The sequence below is a fragment of the Paramisgurnus dabryanus genome, chromosome 20 (assembly GCF_030506205.2).
Source record: "Paramisgurnus dabryanus chromosome 20, PD_genome_1.1, whole genome shotgun sequence".
NCBI classification, from domain to species: domain Eukaryota; kingdom Metazoa; phylum Chordata; class Actinopteri; order Cypriniformes; family Cobitidae; genus Paramisgurnus; species Paramisgurnus dabryanus.
The window spans coordinates 29,565,984-29,588,144 of NC_133356.1; the positions used below are offsets into that span (position 1 = coordinate 29,565,984).

The 22,161-nt window shown below is 40.4% G+C and overlaps 1 protein-coding gene across 2 annotated transcripts in view; it reads right to left on the reverse strand.

The window, feature by feature from the left end:
• Positions 1-21,833, reverse strand: part of meis1b (Meis homeobox 1 b) — a 62,687-nt gene extending 40,854 nt beyond the window's left edge. Inside the window, exons 1-7 of one of the 2 annotated variants that reach the window (XM_065250951.2) lie at positions 21,214-21,832; positions 19,614-19,834; positions 18,423-18,564; positions 18,204-18,254; positions 17,761-17,811; positions 16,647-16,793; positions 9,141-9,252 (exon numbers count right to left, since the gene is read on the reverse strand). In XM_065250951.2, the coding sequence (XP_065107023.1) occupies positions 9,141-9,252; positions 16,647-16,793; positions 17,761-17,811; positions 18,204-18,254; positions 18,423-18,564; positions 19,614-19,834; positions 21,214-21,225 (736 nt within the window). In that variant the 5' untranslated portion in view covers positions 21,226-21,832. Of the gene's footprint in view, positions 1-9,140; positions 9,253-16,646; positions 16,794-17,760; positions 17,812-18,203; positions 18,255-18,422; positions 18,565-19,613; positions 19,835-21,213 lie in introns of both variants that reach the window. The other variant, XM_073812889.1, reaches the window with a different exon arrangement.
• Between the last annotated feature and the right edge of the window lie 328 nt (positions 21,834-22,161).

A 22,161-nucleotide genomic window follows, 5' to 3' on the forward strand; every position in this document is an offset into this window, starting at 1 on the left:
GGAAAAGAATGTAATTTTAAGTCTTTCAGCCGTACCTCATGCGTCTCTGTCATTGCCTCGCAGCAGGGCTAACTGAGAGGGTAATAAGTGCATAATGTGGCTCGTATTCAGTGCTGTAATTCCTCTAATTAAACTTGAGTCACCCTAGCTGAGAGCTCCTCATGCATATTCCCAGGTCTCCAGGATCAGGACGTTGACATACCCACAGGTGATGGCAAAAATGTCACTGCAAATGTTACGTCTCGCTTTCGTCCGTGTCTGTGTAGGGGTCACTTCCACTGAAGCCCCCGACACGTTGGAAAGCGTACTGGGGCCCAGGGGCACAAACACAGCATTAAAACTGCGGTCGCTCTCTCACTCTTCACCCCCCACCCTTTCCATTCTTCCTTCGGCCTGTGTGTCGAGGGGGAAAATGGTCAAATGAAAGTGTAGGGCCCCGAGTTTACCCTTTCATGTCGAGCACTTTTACTGTGTAACTATTGATTTTTCTCCTTTGTAATTTTTTTTAATCTGAAGATATAAGGCGGGCAGAAAGGCAGGCTGGGAAGGTTCAAACGGGAACACTTTAAGAGCCCTCTGATTCCACCGAGGCAACACACACACTCACAAAGAGTAAAAGAGTATACTCTCTCTCTCTCTCTCTCTCTCTCTCTCTCTCTCTCTCTCTCTCTCTCTCTCTCTCGCTCATTCACTCACTCTCTCAGACAGCTTTTGACACCTTCTCCAGGGCCAGCTTTGTTCGATATCCAGGCAGACCGGATGGCTGAGAGGAGTGTTTTTTAAAAAAACGAACATGACTCGCAACAAAGGCTAAGAGCTCTTGTTGGCTCGCAACAACGGCACTACTGCAGCAATTTGCCTGGAATTTAAGTCATCTTCTAAAGGATGCTATTGAACCTCTTGTTTTCTCCAGATGAGCCTTAAACAATATACTGTGCACACACCCTAATAAAAGACATGAAACACGTTTCCCTGACTTTTGATATCGGTAAGAGACCAAGGCCTATCGTTTAGAAATAAACGCTGTCTTTTCTATTGTTCCTTATGGTACATTTTGGTAATGAGCGAAACTGTACCGAGGCCGCCTGGTTAACTGCGGCAGTCTTCATTATTGGCTTCTGGCAGATAATTTTCCACATGGCGGCTATCTAAATGACACAGGCTGAGATAAGTGCTCTAATGCACAGGGATTTTCCCCAACCGCTGCGTATCACCATCCATTGGGCTGAAGTACAGTAGATAATACGAGGGTATTTCGCTACTAATAATAGCCCGCTTGGCTTCTCCTGCGCTTGTTAAACAAAGTTAACATGGAGAGCGAATTGTATAGAAGAATTACACATGATGAGCCCTACTTATAAAGAAAAGGGGTGGCACTGTTATGACTATAAAGACGGGGGTAAAATTAAGTCATCCGAAAGGATGAACTGTAACATCAGGGGGATTTCTGCATTTGCTAGGCTACTCTGTGTTTAAAGTGGCAGTTCAATTACGACTATAAAAGCTGCATTGAGTTAAAAGAACATCTTCGCCTAAACAAGAAAGCATTACTGTGAATCTCAACAGCAGTGGCTTGGCTGGCATGTGTGGTGCCACCTTTTCTTATCGGCATTCCCAAGCCTATTACTAGTGACTATGTTTAGCTATGACATCAAGAGCAGCAACCTTAAGACAAAAAAAATTAATAATACCATGCTATTTTTCCTAATAATAGTGTAATTACATAATCTACCAGTAGGGGCTAACTGAACCATGCTAAATAGGCAAACGCTGACCCATTGGTTATGTTTTGACAAGACAGATGTTTAGATTGATGAACTGTTACTTCAGGGGGCTTTTCTATTTTTGATAGGATGCCTTTCACTCAAAGTGGAAGATCAATTATGCCTATAGATATTGTATTGAGTATAACAAAGACCTCAGGAAGCTGAGCAGAGAGAATGTGAGGGAATTGTAGTTCTATCAGCTTGGGGTGAAACGAAGAGATAAGGCTCAGGGCTGGAAGTGACGGAAACAGAGCTGGGCTGACTTTTGCTTCCTGACAGTCACAGAGCAGGGGCGGCTGGACATGGGCGATACCAATACAACTCGACTGTACACTCCTCTATTGAGACAACAAAACACACACATATACTCACAAATAGCACGGACCACTCATGGGAGTTTTTTAGTCAAAACCTATAGAATTTTATATTATCAACACGGGAATCTTTTTGGTTCCTGCCATTCTTTGATTTATTCAGGCTCCCAGGGCACGACTGGTGATTGGGTTACTGCTCGGAAAAAAATGCATGCATGCATGCATGCACACACATGCATTTACTCTCTCTCAAGCGCACATTAAAGCAAACACTCCCTCTCTCCATACACATACACACCCTTTAAAAGCATACACACTTTTGTTTGTTTGTTATCTTTCTTTCACTCCTTAAATCTTTTTTTTTTAAACGCTTGAGGAGGTCTTTATCTTTCCCCCTAAATCTCTTTAGCAGGTATCCATGTCAAAAGAGCGGGGCTGGGCTCTGGGAGGGGATTGTTTAGTAAGGGTCAGTCCCGGGTCAAGCTTTCGGTCTGTTGTTAACACAGCCCTCCCCCCGAACCTTTTTGCACCGGTCTCCATCTGCACACACCTCCGTTCACCACCACTCCAAACCTCCAGCACCCCAACAAATAATCCCTCACTGTGAGCGGCCTCTGGTGACAAATACTAAGGTCAAATAGCTTTAGCACACAGTGCAGTGGAAGCCAAATTCCCCAAATATGGAGCTTTGCTGGTGTTTGTTCGCATGAAATTGGGTTTCTGGGGTGTCGTCTCCAAACAGGCTTGGTAAATTCTTTCGTTCTTTGTTAGGCTTCATGCTTTAATAGTCTTTGAGATGGTGGTTGATATTGAATGATTTTAAGTCGAGCAGTAAAAGATTCATTCTGTTTCAACTTTGTCAATGTCCAAGTCAACGAAAAACAACAATCAAACATATGCACATACCAAACAGTCTAAAGAAAGTCAATAAATGTTGTGAGTAAAGCATATGAAAAAGAAAGCAGACCGGTCCTTCAAAATAAAGCATAATTTTGGCCTGTTACCAAAAATATCCTCATCATATCTTTATGCTTACGCTCTACATGGCATTGTAACAGTCCCAGGACCTCACACGCATAGTCTCAGTTGCTATCGGCAGGAAAATATTCCTCATGCAGTATTATCGGCAGGGCAGCATATGGCAAACTAGCAGCAGGCCACTCATCCTCATCCTCTTTGGAAGCTAAAATTAGCACAATGCTGTTTGTGGCTTTAAGCTGGACTCAAACCCACTGTGATACCGCTAATAAAAAAGGATGGCCTCCTGCTTACAAAAAGAATGTACATCCCTACAGATCACGGACGGATTATCCTGCCGGGATAATGTTTTGTCCTGTAATAGCTTGTTGTAAAATAAATATTCATTGTGACCAAGTAAAGTCTCTCCTACAGGTCAACAAGGATACAGTAAAAACCAAAAATTCCCAATGTATCTTCTTGCTAGTGGATAATCTCTTTAGCAAAGGCCTAAATAAACTAAAGATGAGTACGCATCACACAGCCAAACAAAGGAGTTAATGCCTGTTTGTTTACTGTCACTCAGTGTTCCTCAAACTCCTTTCTTAACTTCCCCCTCTCCATCCCTCCCTTTCCATTCTCTTCCTCTCTGCCTCCCCACCGTGGCCTTCTTGCCCTTTCTATCAGGCGAGCCAAGCGGTGATAGCATATCTCTTTGGGTGATAGCAGCTCTTTCCTGAAAACTTGGATATGCCGTATCTGATGGACGCCCAGTGGGGCCGCGCTTCTCCTCTCGGGCCGTGCCGAGTAATGTTCACTCAGGTCTTCTGCAGCCAGACCTAATGCATTGTGACACGTCAGTGATGAGGCGCACTGATTTCTGTCAAATTCACATGAACCTCTACGACACAGATCTGATGACGGGGCACATCGTGGAGATTTTTTAAATGGAGCCAAGGGCTCTTTCAGCCATTAGGGAGAGATCTAGGGAAGGATTGTGCAACACAACCTGACCCCTCTCACCACCAGTGACCGTGCATCTGGCAAATCAACTATGAATAAAAAAAGCATGTCGTAACCTTAAAAATAGCTTTTGGGTACAGCTTGATCTCTCTTCTACTCTGTTTTCATTGCTGCAATCAATATTCTGATCATGAAATATTTCATTAGTTGCATGAATAATCTGATTTTACAGTAATGATTATATGACATTTAGCTTGCTGACCGAAACGTCTAATGAAGAGAGAAAAAGGAATAAAAGTTTTCGATCTCAAAGTTTACTACCATTCAAGCAGAAGAGCAGTGATGACAGTTAGTCGCTGTGAAGGGGATATTTAGCAAACACCAAAATTCTGGTTTTGGCAAGAAATAAAGGATTGGTTAAGAAGGACTTCCTGTATACATGGAGACAGATGCAAAGTGTCTACATCAATACACCACAATTATAGCATTTGATCTAAATATACCATATGCTCCCCACTTAAAACTGAACATCACATAGCAAATGAGTCCTGCCCAAACCTCTCTCTCTCTCTCTTTCTTTGGGACAAAACATCCGAAAAACAACCTAAAAGGTGAACTGTGTAATTTATGCACCAAAAAAACTCAATCTCAAAAATAACGACAAAGTTTCAAACACTCCGTCTTCCATTGCTATGTAAACAGACATGTTGAGTCCCCAATTCAACGCATTTGTTTGAGTGCAGAAATGACAGACTATAAGATGATGAGGACTGTCTTTACAACAACATGAAACGCAAATGTTTCATGTAAAACTGAGCTGTAATATAGCTGAATGGAAAAATACAACCAAGAGCGGACGAGAAAGATGTCAACAGCACTACAGGCAGCGATTTCCTGAGTACACACGGTCAATGTGGGGAAGGGGCCAAAGAAGAGAAGTACTTCAGGAGTAGTTAAATCCCAGAGCAAACAGAGTAGCAAACACAACAGTGACACTTTATCATACCAGCTTTATGAGTATTATCTGCCCAGAGACAAGGTGCTCATTTAGGCTATGAAAGCAGGTTTAAGGCAATGATTAGAAAAGCAGAAGAAACAGCTGATATATGGTAAGCGGAGGGTGGGGTGTTTGCCTGCACTCTCGCTTTTCACTTTCCTTGTTCCCACATGACATCAGCCTAATCCCAAAGGCAAACTGCCCCTCGCTGTGGGAACCAGTGCTGTTTCCCCTTTTCGCCATGGGACCACTAAGCATACACATGGTCTTATCAGGAGCTGGGCCATAAAGTCATTGGCGGCGATGGTTTTCGGAGAAACAAGTGGTAGCTTGTTGGTTGTGGCATCAATGCTGAGATTCACTGAGGTCATAAACATGTCAGTGTTCGGATTGGACGCCGCATCGCTCCCCTAGGTAACCTAACAAAACTTGCATGCGCCTTCTGAGAACACTGCTCTATCCGTGCCCCTCACCGCTATCTCCATGACTTTGTGCAATGGCTAAATTTAGCCATTTGTGGGCACGATGTGAAATTCACAAGTGCATTGTGCATAAGGGCTTGGAAGAGAACATGATGTGCCGTGTGAAATAAAAACTGTTTTTTGTTATTGCAGTTCCTGTGAAACACGTGCGTTCCCAAACACTTGCACTTACTGGAAACGGCACCTTGCTCTCTTTCCTGTGTTCCTTTCTCGGTCTTCCCTGGCTTTATTCTCTGCTCCTTGTGTGTATGGTGTGATGTGAATGAGAGAGAAACACAGCAGGGGCGGCTCGGGCCGCCCGGGTACCGGTCTCAGATCCCTGCGCTATTAAAACCGCACACCTTTTATCAGCCATTATGCCTCTGATTTAACCAGATTACTCCACCAACGCAGTGCCACTGATACACAGGCAGCGCGGCGAATGCTCAGCCTCCCCCTCCTGCACGTAACGCTTTTGCATACACAGAGGAGAATATAGCAAGGCAGGAACAACCGTTGACTGACTGCACCTGAATGACAACACAGAGCTCCCCTAGCTCTTTGAAGCACGGCACACATACAGGCACGATTAAAGCACAAAACAAAGTCAAAGATCGAAGGCGACGAGGGAGAGAACGGAGAGGCTTCCTCTTAACAGCTCAAAGTGTTCGAGCTAAACAAAGCCAGGACCCTGCTGTAAAAATAAAAAAGAAAGTGAGCATCAGCATTGTAGTGCACTCAGCAATTGAGGAGAGCACTGAAAATAGCGCATGAGAAATGCAAAGGCATGCGGGCACTCGCAGTCAGAGAGGGAGAGAGAAAGGGGGCCGGGTTCTTCCAGTCTGCTGGACAATCGTTCCAATTAACGGGTGACTTTGACAAACACGGGAGGCGGGGGATCGGTGGGCTGATCCAAGCTCGGAGGTTTACTGACATCCTGTCTGCTGGTCCGTCTTAGATGCCAGCCAATCGCAGAGCAGATATGGTGGCCGAGAGCCAATGAGAGCTTTGGCTCAGACTGACCTTCAGCAAACTGACCATTAAGTCAATGATGACAACAGCACTCACTGCAATCAATCTAACGGAATAATGATCAGTTTAATGCCATGTAATTTTGTTCAAGCTTCGCTCTACACAGACTGAAGTATATGACTATGTGACATCCGCAGGAAAGTACAGTACATTCGGCACTGTACATGCACATGCCAAATTGTTTACATATTTGGGTCACCATACACCAGACTGGCCTGTTTACTCTAATGCGAGCCATTAGTCAGAATCAGTTAACTTCTTAACTTGCTTTGAATAACTCACACAAGCTCTCTCCAGCTCCCACAGTCGTACAGCCGTACAGTATTTGAGTCCACATATCTGCATGTAAATTTATGCAGACAATAACAAGAGCCTCACAGGAACTATTTGACTTGGCACACATGGGGCCGTTCGCAAATGGGTCTGGTAATTGCTGATACATATCTGACTTCTGTAGTCATCACCTTGTTCCTGGACCCTTTGATGAGGTAGAGGAAACCCAAAGCCTTTCAAAACACTCAGCGTGATCTCTGCGTGTGAGAGAGTGTCATTTTCCATGCGCCCTGCCCCTTTTTTGGTAGGGGTTGAGAGCGCTTGCGTTCCAGCTGCAGCCCAAGGGTGTCTCTTTTAATCTTGGGCGGGCTCCGGTCTCGCCAAAAGTCCTCAACAGTCAGAAACTCGGAGGCAGCAATAATGAATTGTTTTTCTTTGTACTCTCCGAGGCTGGACGCTCAGAAAAAGATGGCTTTAAGATACAGTTCCAGAATATGTCCCCTGAGAGAGCAGCTGTTAAACAAGGCGTGTACGTTCAAGCACCGTCCAAACGGCTTCACTAATAGCCAGGCTCTAATTAGAGATGGGTCGGACTGCGTCTCTGCTTGACTCCGCTAAGAAAGTTTCTGTTTTGCACAGAGAGGGAGGAGCGCCCACCACCCCCTCCCTTAATGGTGCAGAGTCATGAGCAGGAAAATGCTTTCCCGAGTCAGACTAAGATGATATTTAGGTGCGGTATGGAAAACATGGTGTGGATGGTAACCACTAGAACCATCAGCGATGGTGCCAATCTATGCATTGATGGGTAACAGATGTACAATGCAACGCACTTGGGCATAGCATAGCATTTGTCATGATCAAGTGACTATAAAGGGCATTCCCTTCTCGTATTTAACACAATACTTTCACTTCAGCAGATATGAGACCTTTCTTTTCTGTTTATTAGTTTAGGGTAAAGGGAGTCCTGTAACTCAGCTAGTAGAGCATTGCATTAGAATAGCAAAGGTCACGGGTTTGATTCCTGTGAAACACACATACTCATAAAAAATGTATACCTCAAATGCACTTTGGATAAAAGCGCTTTCCAAACGTGTGAATGTAAATAAGATGTGCTGGCAGATAGCCAGAAGCAAATAATGTATCGAAATGATGATAAATGAAAAGCAGGTTGAAGCAAAAGAGAGACCGAGTTTGGGAAAGAGTTACTTGGCCAACAGGAGAATTGTGACTTGGATATTAAAACGACTCCTTACAAAGCATGCTATCACTAACCCACCATCAATGCTTGGGTCAAGCTTTACACTGAATAAATTCATATCTCAGCCTCTTTGGCCCCATTTCTACTACTACACAACAAAACAAACACCCATCCGAAACACAGGGGTTGAGCACAGGGGAACATGAGGAGAGGCAGGGGACATTAAAAGCCTGGCGATAATTGGAAGTATGTGAAAAATGACGTGTCACTTTGGTCAATAAAGAGCAAAGGTCACCGCATGCAGGAGCCCAAACTCGGCACAAAATGTGCTCATTAAGGCGTCCAATCAGAGTGTGGCGAGCGACCCGGGCTATTAGTCATCAGCCATCTGACCGACTCAGCCGGGCCGACCTCTCTCGCTCTCCTCGGTGGAGGGAGAAAACCGGCGCTGGTTTATAAATCGTTGCTCAGTCATCTGGAACATAATATGGTCCTTTCTGCTCTCATCCTACTTTGCCTGCTGGCTGTGCAGCCCTCAAACTGCTGCCTTGACATCCCTTTCAATAATAAATGAAGTTGCCTTTTGCCACCGGTTTGTTTGAAACCCTCCTCCACTCTTCTGTCCAGCACCTCCCACGCCTTCAGTCATTGGCTGGACCGCAATCATAGCCAATCAGATCAAAGAAAGGCTGATTCTGCTTACGGTTTGAGTTTCTTTGACATGAGGCGAGTAAAGGGAAATCCTAACAAGAGGATATTCAAGCTTTTTGAGGATTTCAGATATGTACAATACTCAAATCACTCTGAGACTGGGATACAGCAGATCCATCAGTGTAAAAGCGGTTCTCCAGTGGCTTTTTTAAGACAACCTTTAGTTCAGTCCACATCACAACCAGCTGATGGACCTGAGCCACATCACCCCGAAACATCTGCTTTAACTCATTTATTCATGCACATAGCTTTAAGTTTACCAAAGCTGGATGTATTTGTTCTGTAGAAGAAACACTTCTTAAAAGAGGTGTTACTTTCATGTTTCATTTGACAATCTCTAAACTCAATTTTTATGTCGGTTTATCTATACATTTGCTAAAAAGCAGTGCTGAGCAAAATAATGTAGATGTTTTAACGAAGACTACTAATTGTCATATTCTTTAACATACAGGTTTAAGGGTGCCTTACCTTGCTCGCTGCTGTTGTCACCGCTGTGTGATGTGTGTCCTCCGCTGGACGGTCCCGGTGTGCCTCCGGAGCGTGTAGAAGCTGTATCATCATGGTCTCTGTTCCATGAGGTCTGCACAGTAATAGAGAGAGAGAGAGAGAATAAGTACCACAATCAGGCATTAGATCACAGGAAAACATGCACACACTGAGTTACAACGACAGCCAGCCATATCAGATGTTCCTCATTTTGTTGTTTTTTTGGGGGAAAGGCCCTTGCCTCGCTCCGCAACCTCACAAGACAATATAGTCGGTATAGCTGGCATAAGCAATAGATGAAACTTCGTCGCCCGACGCTTTCTCACAGAATATAGCAAAACGACTACTATTAAACATTACAGCACCTTAAATATAACAAACAGTAAGATTATAAGTAATAAACTCTGCATTACCCGAGGCAAGATATCCATAGTTAAGAAATAAATATAATAAGCTAAGACTGTGTGTGTGGCAGCAAAAAGCTTTAACATCTACACGCACCGACTAACTTGCGATCTCTGAATATGACAAGAGCCAGTCAGCCTCTCTTATATCCCAGAGCGAGGCGTGTGTATGTGTGTGTGCGCTCGCCGGCCTAGCGAATCAAAATGAAATCAAATAAGAGCCCATTCTGCTTGAAGATGGAGGTGAAATCCTATTGACAATTAAGCTTAGGTGTATAAAGGGGTAGAAAGTGTCAGCTGTTGGGCGGATGGTATGTGGCAAATGGAGCAGACATGAGGATAAAGAGAAGTGGACCGAACAATGGCGAGCCAGGGCCTGCACACACTCAGCCCCATGCAGCGCCAACTCCTACTATAGAACAAAACAGATGTTGCCTCTTATCACTGGGCGCCTCCACAAAAGTAACATTAGTGTGGGAGGAAAATAAGCTCGGAGATGAAGGCCTCAGCATCCTTTCTGATGTAAAGAGACCAATATTAGCTTTCAGATAAAACTCTTTAGCAGGCCTTGACAGAATCTGCAAAGTTTGCATGTTAAATTTACACTGTCAAAATATGTACCCCAGCTTTCTTAAAAAAGTACAGCTTCGGACTTGAACAGTTCATATTGGTACCCAAAGATACATAGGCCTATTGGTACCAAACGTAGGCCATACATATCTGTCTATATATTAGGAACTCTTTAAAGGGTCCTGCCACAATTGGGGTACATAACAGTAAACCAAGTCGGATTTAAACACAATAAAAAGTGTTAAACATACACTGTCAGGAATAAAGGTACAAAACTGTACCTTTTCTGTCATTGGGGCTGTACTCTAAGTTTCCGTTTGGTTCATTTACAGGAATACAAAACAATTTTGGGTAGATTACCGTACCTTAAGGACCTACATTGTTAGAAAAAAGTCTAAATATGTACCATAGCTTTCAGTGGGGCAGCACCCTTTAAAAAGGTAATTGTATGGACCATTAGGTACAGATATGAAAACATTTAGTACCAATATGTACCTTTGAGATATTGAGTATTTTATGTATATGTATTTTAAGGTACTAATAAGCTCTCTTTGGTCCCGGAATGTACTTCTGAGGTACTAAAATGAAATCCTTAGGTGCAAAGCTGTACTTTTTGAAAGGGTACAGCCCCAGTGACAGAAATGGTAAAGTTTTGTACCTTTAAGAGTGTAGCTGGTATTTCTGTTAGTACAGTCGAAGAAATCAAAATATTGCAGAAATGAACACTAGGATGTGGAGTACTTTGTGAATGGTGGGCGTTCCGATTTTGTTAAAACTGCTGATGCACAGATTCCAAATAGGCCTGTTCACATACAGTCATGCATACTTTTTAGTCATGGTTTATGTTATTGTTACGTATATTCCAGTTTATTTACGTGTGAGAAACGCACAATTATAAGAGAGAAAAATGTCAATTTTTGTAATTAATTTAGCATTAGTCAGAAGTAAATATTGGCAATTATGTATAGTTCTCTTTTTTACGCTACGTTTTTTAGCTGGCTGGAGCAAATCACACTGCTTTGATAGATTTGCCATGACTCCTATATGAGGCATAATAGTGCCAGGCATTGTAGATCTATCTGAAAAAAAAATCATGTTCAGAAACAGTAAGAACAAAATGGTGTATTCTGCAGCATACCAAAAGAATGCCGTAAGAGGTAATCTAGAACACATGCCCAGGGAGCAAACAGTTAAAACTGAAATTGCCAGTTTCTACGACTCCTCTTTTTGTAAAAGAAAGAGAAAAAAAAATGGAGGGAACTTATTTATTCAGAGCTTTGTGGAAGAGAATAGTACAGCACCCTGGAGACTGAGAACCCCTGAGCCTCCGCGCCTTTTTAACGCACAACAAATCCCACTTGAAAATATAATTAGAATGAGGAAAATAGCAAACTATTGCATTAACTGTAATTGAACAAAAGAGCAGCAGGGCTTGTGGGAGGCTGACGCTCGGCCCCATGGGAATGGGGGAGGGTCTCGGCCGAGGGTGAGTGACATCTCCAGGGTGCACTCCAGTCTATTTATAACTGCCCCAACAATCCCATCCACCACAGATCTAAGAGCTAATTAATAATAAAATAAAATAATAGTAAATCGCACAGCGGTCCACCAGCCAACAGACACCCGGAGGAAATGCACAGTAAGAGTAAATATGTGGGCAGCGGGTGGAGACGATGTGGATGCGGACGGTTATGGGAGAGACAAGTGCCATGCTGTCCTGCTGCACACAACAACACACTTGATATATTCACTGTCCCTCTAATGAGCTAGCGAGGATTTATTCAGGGATTTTTTGGGGGGCTGCGTCCCCTCCCCCTTTACATTTTCTCATCTCTTGCTTCGTTTCTCTTTCCTTCTTGTGTCCGTCTCTCTCCCGTGTAGGATATAGATTAATTCAATGCTTAATTGTTTAGTAAATTCAATTTTCCACGTAGCTTTCGCTAAAGTTCTTAAATCTGCAGTGCGTAGCCCAGGGAGTAGCATTTCTCATCTGCGCCTTTCCTTTTTTTCATTACCATTTTCTTCCTCCACCACTTAATTCGCCATGAAAAGATTTTCCTTGCTGGAAATTCTGATTCTGCTATGATCGGTGAGGCATTCCAATTCATTGCATTTGCATTGTGTTGGGTCTTAGATAGAAGCTCCCTTTCTTGCACATTTTACAAGCACTCGTGCGATAAATGCTGGGCTTTCAATTCATTTATAAAAATGAAGAAAAACATTTTTGGGTTACTGTACATTTACAATTTACAGGGGAAAACCGTTTGTTTACAATTTCATGCTCTTTTTTTAACACACAGACCACCAGTTTCACATTGCACTATTTTTGGTACGGGCTTCATCTAGATAGCACAACTAAATGCAGTAAAAAAAGAGAGAGAGGGAAAGAAATTTTTATATGCCTCATCAAACGAGGTTAGCGAGGACACTTGAACAAGATCACACAATACTCTTTCGACTCTGTTGGAAAACACTTAGGAAGCACAGGATTCACACATGAGCTTTGCCCAATGAATTAAGACCAAAACGAAATCAGGACTCTTGTTTATTTGTTTTCTCCAGCTTGTTGATAAGGCTGAGATCCTGCTGAACAGACTATGTGGCTGCTGGTTCAACATTGGGGCTCTTGAGATGAATGCAGGTGGTAATGGCATGCACAAAAACAAAAGTGAAAGAGAGAACGCATTTACCATCCTGTCCCCCAAACTCCTACTTCTTCCATTAGTCTTATGAAGCTAAATTAAGCAAAACTGGGGAGGGGGATAATTGCTGGTTTTAAGTCTAAAGAGAAGGCAGAAGCTTTGAAAATGGCCTGTGGGTAATATCTTGTTTTAGAACCGGTATAGTCGCCCTTAATGTCACTGCAGGATAATCACACATCTATAATTACAAATACTTTCACATCACTGGCCATGATGTGCACTTTGAAGTTAAATCCCAAAATGTGCATTTTAAAACAATATGCATGATCTTTGATTCTAGCTTTAAACAAATTATTTGAAAAGTTTTTTATTGATTTGGAGAGAAACTTAAATACATATAAATTAAATATATTAAATACAAATTAATATATATATATATATATATATATATATATATATATATAAAGAGAGAGAGAGAGAGAGAGAGAGAGAGAGAGAGAGAGAGAGAGAGAGAGAGAGAGAGAGAGAGAGATTACTATTTGATATATTCTGCAAAGAGACAAACAAAACAAGTCACATGCTTGCTCTTTATATAAGTTGTTGCAACATTGACAGCAGCCAAAAAAATTCTATAAAAAGATGGATCTTTTTATATTGTGATTAAAGTGCAATAATAATTTCAACATTATCCAACAAAATAAGCTACACTTAAAAAAAATAATTGGTTCTCGTTAACAAACCAAACATTATAATAAAAAAGTTTGTGCAGTTCTGGAAGTTCTTAACCGAGAAAGCTTATGAGCACGAGCAACAACAACCAAACAATTATTCTTAGCAGGGATGTTATTCCATCATTTTAAAATATCAACACTCTAAAATATTACTATCCACATTCACTTAAAGGCAGAGCATAAAAACCTTTTGTATCATAAATTAAATAACATTTCCAAGCACAAAAAAATTTATTCTGGGTGGCCTCCTAACAATAGTACATCAATAACATTGTTGGCTCTGTAATAACACCCCTAGTTTTAAAATTGGGTCTGAACAAAACAGAAAGGGAAACTGCAGACAGAGAAACTATTCAGCATTTCAATTATTTCAAACCCTCTTCAGGCCGCAAAGAATAAACTAAAGAGCCCTGGAGAAGTGCAGTCTTGAGCACTGCAGAGGTTTCATGGCGTTGACTTCATTAGCAAATGGCAGCGTCTCTCTGCAATTAAACACAACTGTGTATGGAAATGTCCTCAGACTCCTTACGTCCAAAGCGAGCAAAGACGTCATGAAATCACCAAGAGCCAGCCAACAGAAAAACAAATCAGAGTCGACGTACAAAAAGCCAATAAATATGCATAAATCAAAACATCACTAAGCCGTTTTATCTAAATAACGATTAAATTATTTCTACAAGAAATGTTAGATCTTTCAAGTCTAATATGAAAAAAGTAATATCACACTTTACATTACTGCTCATTTTTGCATGCATGCATAAGGAATTAATTGCAAGCAATATATGGATTTATTTGTTTTGTGAAACTGCCTCTACATATTGTTATTCTTATTACTGTAATAATGAAACTAGAATGCAATATGATTGACACCAAAATGTAAACAAGTTAAACAAATGAAGTCCGTAGGGAAAGGGTTAACTAGTTGCTAACTAGTCCCTCCGCTCGTATGGCACCTGAGGCTCATGTGGCCTCGCGTTTATCAGCTCAGCCTACGAGAAAAACAACGCGAATCCAAACTGGCTGGGCCGCATTCACGAGAGAGAGAGAGAGAGAGAGAGAGAGAGAGAGAGAGAGCATGCGCCCGTGTGTGTGTGTGTGCGTGTGTGTGTGAGAGAGAGAGAGAGAGAGAGAGAGAGAGAGAGAGAGAGAGAGAGAGAGAGAGAGAGATTCTGACTTTTTCACCCCTGAGCTCTGCCCCTTTTTCTGTCCTCTCTATACTTGCAAAACAATGCTAAGCTGGAGTTGAGTTATTATTGATACGATGCTTGGGTGCCCGGACGACGAAAACACAAAAGAGTTTAATCAATTCTATGTATATTTCTGATTTTTTTAAGCTGCTGTATTCTTGCTGGAATAAATTGGCATCTGAGCAAATGAACCGCCTTCTCCCTCTTGTTAAAATTGCTGAGAATTTGCACAAAGGAGATTTTTTCCCAGTCCAATTCAACTTTATGCCCGAGGGCATATATTAAAAATACATATGGAACGAGATAATGCACGAGCGACGCAAATTCGTTAGGGATGTCACCACACAGTGTAGTCACAAAAATATGAGATGTAAAATACATATAGTGCCTAAAGTTAAATTGCGTGGTAAAGTTTTTTGTGAACTAAATTTTATTTTCGATTTTTCCATTTTAAAATTGAATTAATCTTTTAAAGCTGTTTTTGCTACACACTGTACAAGTAAGTACAAGTCTACCCAACTGTGTTATATTGTATAATTATAAAATATATAATTATGTATAATTTTATTTCAGCCTGCATTTTAAAACTTTTGAAAAGTTGGTGAGCTTACATTAGGTAATCGGACTTTTTATAAAGATGTAAACACTTAATACTAGCCCGATATTTATGCGCCATACGTCATCGGGAAAAATATAGGACATATCTTCATCTTAAAGTCAATTAAAGCTTTGAATTCGTGCCCTCGAGCAAAGCATAAATTGCTCTTATCAAGTTATATACCTACGTACCCCATGGGTCTTCATATAAGCCTAATTTATTTCTCTCACTTAAATTCATTTTTGTTCAAGAATTAATCTATTCAAGAATCCTGACAAGTGCCCCCCGACAGAGTTTGTTAAACTTATAAACACAATTACTATTTAACGCTGCCTTTGAAATGGGCATATAGGCCTATTATCAGTGCAGATCCGCTCATTAACATAATCATTAATACAGCCGAGATAGAAGAGAGTAAGGCAGCCAAAGGTCGTTTTATTGGAGTCCCTGTTTGGTAATGAATGGGACTGAATTTTCTCTCTCTCATATTAAGCTGTTGACCGACGCACTCATTGGAAAGCTACAACTGGTCAATGCTTTATTCAATCACTCAGCCATATGGAAGATGACGGATTTAAATTATTTAGCCTAATCGCTTCATTACGTTTAATGCTGGTGAATTTACAAATCCTCTTAATATAAGCACTTAGTTTTTTCTTAACCAGTATCTGTTCCGTGATTAATACTGTCAATTAAAAAAAACACAAAAGTTTTTTTTTATATCTGTTATGTAAAATATTGAACGCGTAAAATTAAACCAACACAAAAATCTCCAGCACAAGCTGCCGCATAATGTAAATTTAAGAGAGGCACGGAATTACATAGTTTTCCCTATACATACATAAAACGGTATGGTACAGTGCTAGATGAGAGCGCATTGCTTATGCTATTCAAAGCGTCTGGCATAGAATGCTGCGCATAAGTAATGCGCGCTCTCGGCTGAGGAAAACACTGACAAGGCAACTAATGAAGCTTAAACAACAGCAGAAAAAAAACAAAGCACCAAACCCCAAAAAAGTCTGCTATAGATGCGTCTTCATTTATTCTAAAAGTAACAAATACCACAGACAACCATTTCGTTTGATTAAAAAGCAGGCGAGAGAAAAGAAGTGGGAAAGGACTAAATTAAAATCGACAAGAAACAGGTCAAGTTTATGGCAATGCTTTCACGAGCTAATCTCCTCGGGTCAGTTCCGGGATCAAACCTTAATGAAGCAATAATGGGCCATATTATTCAAAAATTTTCAATCCGATGGAATTTAAAAGCCTTAATCATATGCAAATAACAGCGAGGCAGAGAAAGTGACCCAAAAGACGAGCTGAATAGCCAGAAAAGAAATTGACTCTTTCACGTACCTGATCAAGGGGCCCCGATGATCTCGTAATTTCTTCACTGTCTGATTTTGATCCTCCTTCTCTGTCGTCTATAACCAAGTCGATGGGCATCTTGCCCTTCAAACAGCTGATGTACCGATGACAGAAATTGTCACAAAGTTCATGTACCTATAGATGCAAAAGGAAGCAGGGAGGAAAAAAATCACAAAGGGTCATCACAGCGAGTTGACAAGTGCATACAGAACTGCTATTGACATGGAAAACCTTTCCCAATGGCATTCTCTGATAGCTATCAAACGCATCCAGAATATGAAATAACTTTACTCTGTCTCAAAATAGAGATATCGCAGAAAATTGACACTGACAAGACGACTCGCGGGCTACACCGTATTCAACACCCGTGTTAAATTCATCTGCTCCCGGGGTTGTGGCCATTAGAGAGATGACCTGCTTGACTGACATTTAAGGTAAACTGTTTAATTTCTGTTAATGTCTAGTTATTTCATTACCACCTCTTTAAAAGGGAATCATGTGACCTCTCAGGACATTCGGTGACTTTAGGGGAGATTTCTGCATTTTTGGCTAAATGCTCAAAGTAGCGCGTTGCCGTATTATCTTAGCACATATAACCATAGAGCTTCATGCAAATACTGGAGACTTGTAGCCATTGGTTATTACGTGTATTCAAAACTGTAAAGCTATATGGTTTTATGATAAATCACTTGATAGGCCCTCTCTTGTCCTGGAAACAGGTGTTGATAAAATTCCACCAAAGTGTATTGCTGATAACAGATAAGCGCGCAAAACGTGCAATCAACATGGGCGACTAAATTTAGGCAATAACAATCGATTGTCAATATTTTGAAATAAATTTAATACAAAAAAGAATCAACTAGGCCTACATAAAATATAACAAGAGGCGAAGCAGAGAAACCGTGAAATTATCGCTATGAAATATCTGTGCCCGTCGTAGCATGTTGCATTGTAATTAAACTCGAGGAGAAATAGGCAGCATGATTGATTTTGACACTAATTACAAAAGACTAGGAAAATACATTTATGTAGATGAGTCTCACAGGTTTAAAAAAAAAAAGAAGTGGCCAGTTGAGGTAAAATGTTAGGGAAATTTTTTTACCTTTTCGAGCTCCAAAAGATGAAACCGTAAAACTTGAATGGCTTGTATCATCTGAAAAATTAAAATAAGAAAACAGGCTAACTATGAATGTTGAGGTTCAAATTAACTTACGGCAAATAAAATAAGTCATTGACATTCAGTATGATTTATGAGACAAGCATTGTCTCTATATCGAGGCAAGCATTGCTATTAAGTCAGATAATATATAATTTATGAAACAATTATCACTTCAGTCTATGTTCTATCGAGTGTATCTGTGCTCCGAACACGGGTGACACGTCAAAATAACATCAGTAATACTAAACAATAATTTGCACAAAACTTTGCCAAAGAGCAAATAAAAGACAACTGGAAGTCCAATCTTAAAAAGTTTTGAATGAAGAAGCGGCTCTAACAAATTACAACTAAGGCAAATACATCGAAAACTATTATTTTGCACTTACCAAATTATCCAGCTCAGGATTTGATGAAAATAACGGCTTTTCTGCACGAATCTGAGACGATGTGCGTGTAAATAAGTCCAAGTTGTCAGGAGAAAAAAATAAAAGTTATTTAAAAACAGTAAATAAAGCATTTTTTTGAGGTAAATGCACAACGTTAACGCAACAACAATGCAGCCGTAAAACTATGCAAAAACTTTTTGCGCAATAAAACTCTCTGACCTGTTTTGCAAACACTGCTATATCCTCATTGAAAGACTCTGACGAACACACATCGCCTCCAGCCACACCGGGCTCTCTAGGTGTGCAAGTGGCTAATTCACATTTCTCAAAAATCAGTGCTAAAAGTGGGAACAGAGGGTGCCTGGAATCAAAAACAAAAACGACAGTATAGAGCAAAAAATTAATTAACACATAACAATAACTTTTTTATAACAATATATAAAAGTTCATATTTAATTAACATATTTGACTTAATGTAAAAAACATTAGCTCCTCGATAATATGGTTAAGGAATACTTAATACATACTTTACGCCGACCATTTTTTATTAGTCTTATTAGTTGCGCTTAATATTGTTTAATATGGAAATTGTTTTTAGGACATATTAGCAAAGACAACCGTCAATATAAACAGTGGGCTACGAGTTTAGCTCAACTTAGAATTGCTCATGTTCAGTCTAGGCCAAACATGCAATTTACCCACGGTTCACTTACTCAGTGTATCTCTTGTGTAAATGTTTAGGGACTTAACTAATCCATAATAAATGAGAGTACCTTCTATGGCCTTCTTTTGTTACTAAATTGCTGTTTTGATCGGCGACAGCATTTATATACTGCGTTTTCATGTAAACTTGTATGATCCAGCAGTTTTTGTATGATACGCATTTTTTAAACAACTGCGGAAAATAGGGAACTAGCACATCAAGATATATATATTTTCATATTTTATGAACACATCACACATGTTGAATATATTATCTGTAGCGCTAGAAAAGTTCTTATTATAATTTTTACCAGGGCGGTGTCATTTTGTCTAAAGAGTTTGTAGTATTTTACAATTTAATAAACTTTATTTATAATGAATTAGATTGTAGTTTTAGTTGAAAGTATTGCATATTGAACGGAGAAAATTAGGTTTACAGTATTTATACATTATATTAGAAAAAGTTTTAAACGTTAAATATATATATATATATATATATTTTAAACTAACAGAGAAAAAATTATGTCTCATAACACGAAAGGCTAAACAAACAGAGAAACAAGCCTGAACCTAAACACAATAATAAATGTAGATAAAATATATATAGACAGAAAGAAGAATCGTTCAATCCGCCTGAAGTAAAACGGGTCAAATAATGTGTTATTAACAAAGTAAATCATATAATATGTTTTGGCCATCCACACGTACCCGTAAATGGCGTCTTTATCTCTTTTTAGGGCGTCATTGACTGATGAGCCCATGCTGGGCGGCATGGCGTTGGCGTGGGCGGTGTGCGGGTATTGGTGGGAGTGAAGCTGCGGCCCGTGATTCAGGTGAACAGCCTGCATGGATCTGGGGCCGTGCGGGTCTCCGTACATCGTGCTCGGGATTCCTACTCCGTCCATCCCATAGTGGGGTATATCTTCGTACTGCACACACACCAAGGGCAACATGTCCATGTTGTCACTTTTATCTCAAACAGAACAAATCAATAAAAAGCCTAAACAAAATAAATTATTAGTAGTAGCTAGATCGAGAGTAGAGGTACTAAAGATTTCGGCCTTCGACTAAAAATATGAGTTATCCAAAAATGAAAACAGTATTGCTACATTTGCAAGCGAACTGCATTGATCTTCTAGCGTTCTGCGTAAATACACGCTTTATTTATTGTTAAAAGTATAATATGCTTTAAAATTCTGACTGGAGTTGATTAGACTAAATACAGCGTCGGAGGCTTGGAGCATTGAGATACAGCTTTGAAATATCACACAGCTACAGTGTCAAGTATGCTGTTGTGCCACATTTCATTAAGTGTATCTTTATTTTTGCAAATGCAGCTCAACTTATAGGAATGTGTATCATATAAGCATGTAATTATAGTATAGTAGCATGTTAAATTATATTCTTAGGAAACTATGATTGTTAGGAGACTATTAACATATATGCAAAATTTAAAATATGCACACAGTTTTACTCTAATCAAATTTAAATAAAAATTCACATATAGACATTTTGGCCAGTCTCTTTAAAATAATGTATGGTGACAATAATCACTGTGGTGACTTAACAGGGAAAGTGTAATGAGAATAAATTAACATTTAAACTCTAAAACTATCAAGGTGCAAGCAAGACAGCAGGGTGCTGCTGTAGTTGCACCATCAAAAGCAAAAGGTCGGTGGGTTGCTATGAAATGTAGTTTCTGGTTGTTTACATTTGATTACAAAAGCAAAGAAAAAGTGGCCAACCAGTAAATGTCAACTTTACAAGTCCCCTTGCACATTCACGTTTCATAGCAATGGTGCAGAAAGACTATTATCTAGCGAAGACAGAAATACTAAAGGTCAGTTGAATTTGCTGCCTATTGATATATTCTGCACGATGTGTTAAAATAGAGTATCTTGGAAGTTGTGAAAGTTTACCTTTAAAAAAAAAAAAAAAGTAGCTACGGCTTTGATAAGAGATTATAGAAACGTTGCTAAATAAATTTGGTGCGTAAAGTAAAAGTGGTAAAAAGCATAAAACTGTTCCTCGTCTAACTTTTGGATGACGGCATGTCATGACTAATATAAGAGTATTTAATCAAACAAAAATGTAAGTCTCAAAACTCCAAGTCAGACACTACTCAAATAGACATGCATGTCAGCGAGCGATTTGATAAAGTATAATATAAAAAGGAAAAGAAAGAAACGTATTGAACTGACAAGCAAAAGAAAACGTTTGACTGCGAGACTGTCATCGGCCACGTCTCAGTATTTCCAGCTGCATTCAAACAACATACGGAGTCGCAGAAACTTTTCGGGATACGTACCCTCTGCGCCATCGCCCTCCACACTCCCTCGTCTTCCTTGAATTAAAAATAAATCCCCTACGAGGCCAGGGTGAATAAGAAATAAACACGCAAATTCCAAACGTGGGATGTGTTTTCCCCAAAAATCCAAATGCTTCTTTCAAGCGAGCGATGAAGCCAGTCCTTCACCACAAGTTCAGCCAGACGCGTTCAGCGATAGCTCCTCCGCTTTCTTTCCCCTGGACAGCGACAAAGATCGAGCGAAATCTTCTTTTCCACAGCAGTATGAAAATACCCCCTTAAACAAAACTAGCAAATCTCATGGCTTTTTGCCACTCCGGCTGTCAATCAATCAAACGCGAGCTTGTCAAAGTGCTGAATGAATGATGATCCTCTGCGCGCTTCCACTGGTTAGCACCCCTAACGATAATACTACTCAAATGCACAAAAATGAAGCTCTCTCTCGTTTCTTTGATCACTCTCGTCTCCTGAGTTGATTTTTTATGCAATAGCTTCTAAATGAGATCAAGAGGAGGTGGGCTGATAATTCTGGCTTAGTTTTTCTTAAAGGAGCCACGATCGATGCTGCGATCTGCCTTTCCCCGTTTGTGTACAATGAGTGTGTGTTGAACGCGGCTCAGCAACTGAATCTGGACCAGACTGCTGAAACCCGGAAGTAGTGGTGGCCATAACAGGTCGCGTCTTACACAATGGGATGGGCCACATCAAGTTCCTGCCAATGCAGGGGAGTGGGGGGTGAAATTTGTCAGACTCAGGAAAGCGCACATCAGTACCGCGAATCGAGGTACAGTATAACGCTGAGATCACATTACGCTTTTCATATTTTCTGCACAAGAGACTGCGTTGAACATTTATACACGACATAAAATATATGTAACAATGTTACTACGTATAATAACAATGCATTCAACTTTACAACCACACGAGGATGGAATAATAATTATCTGA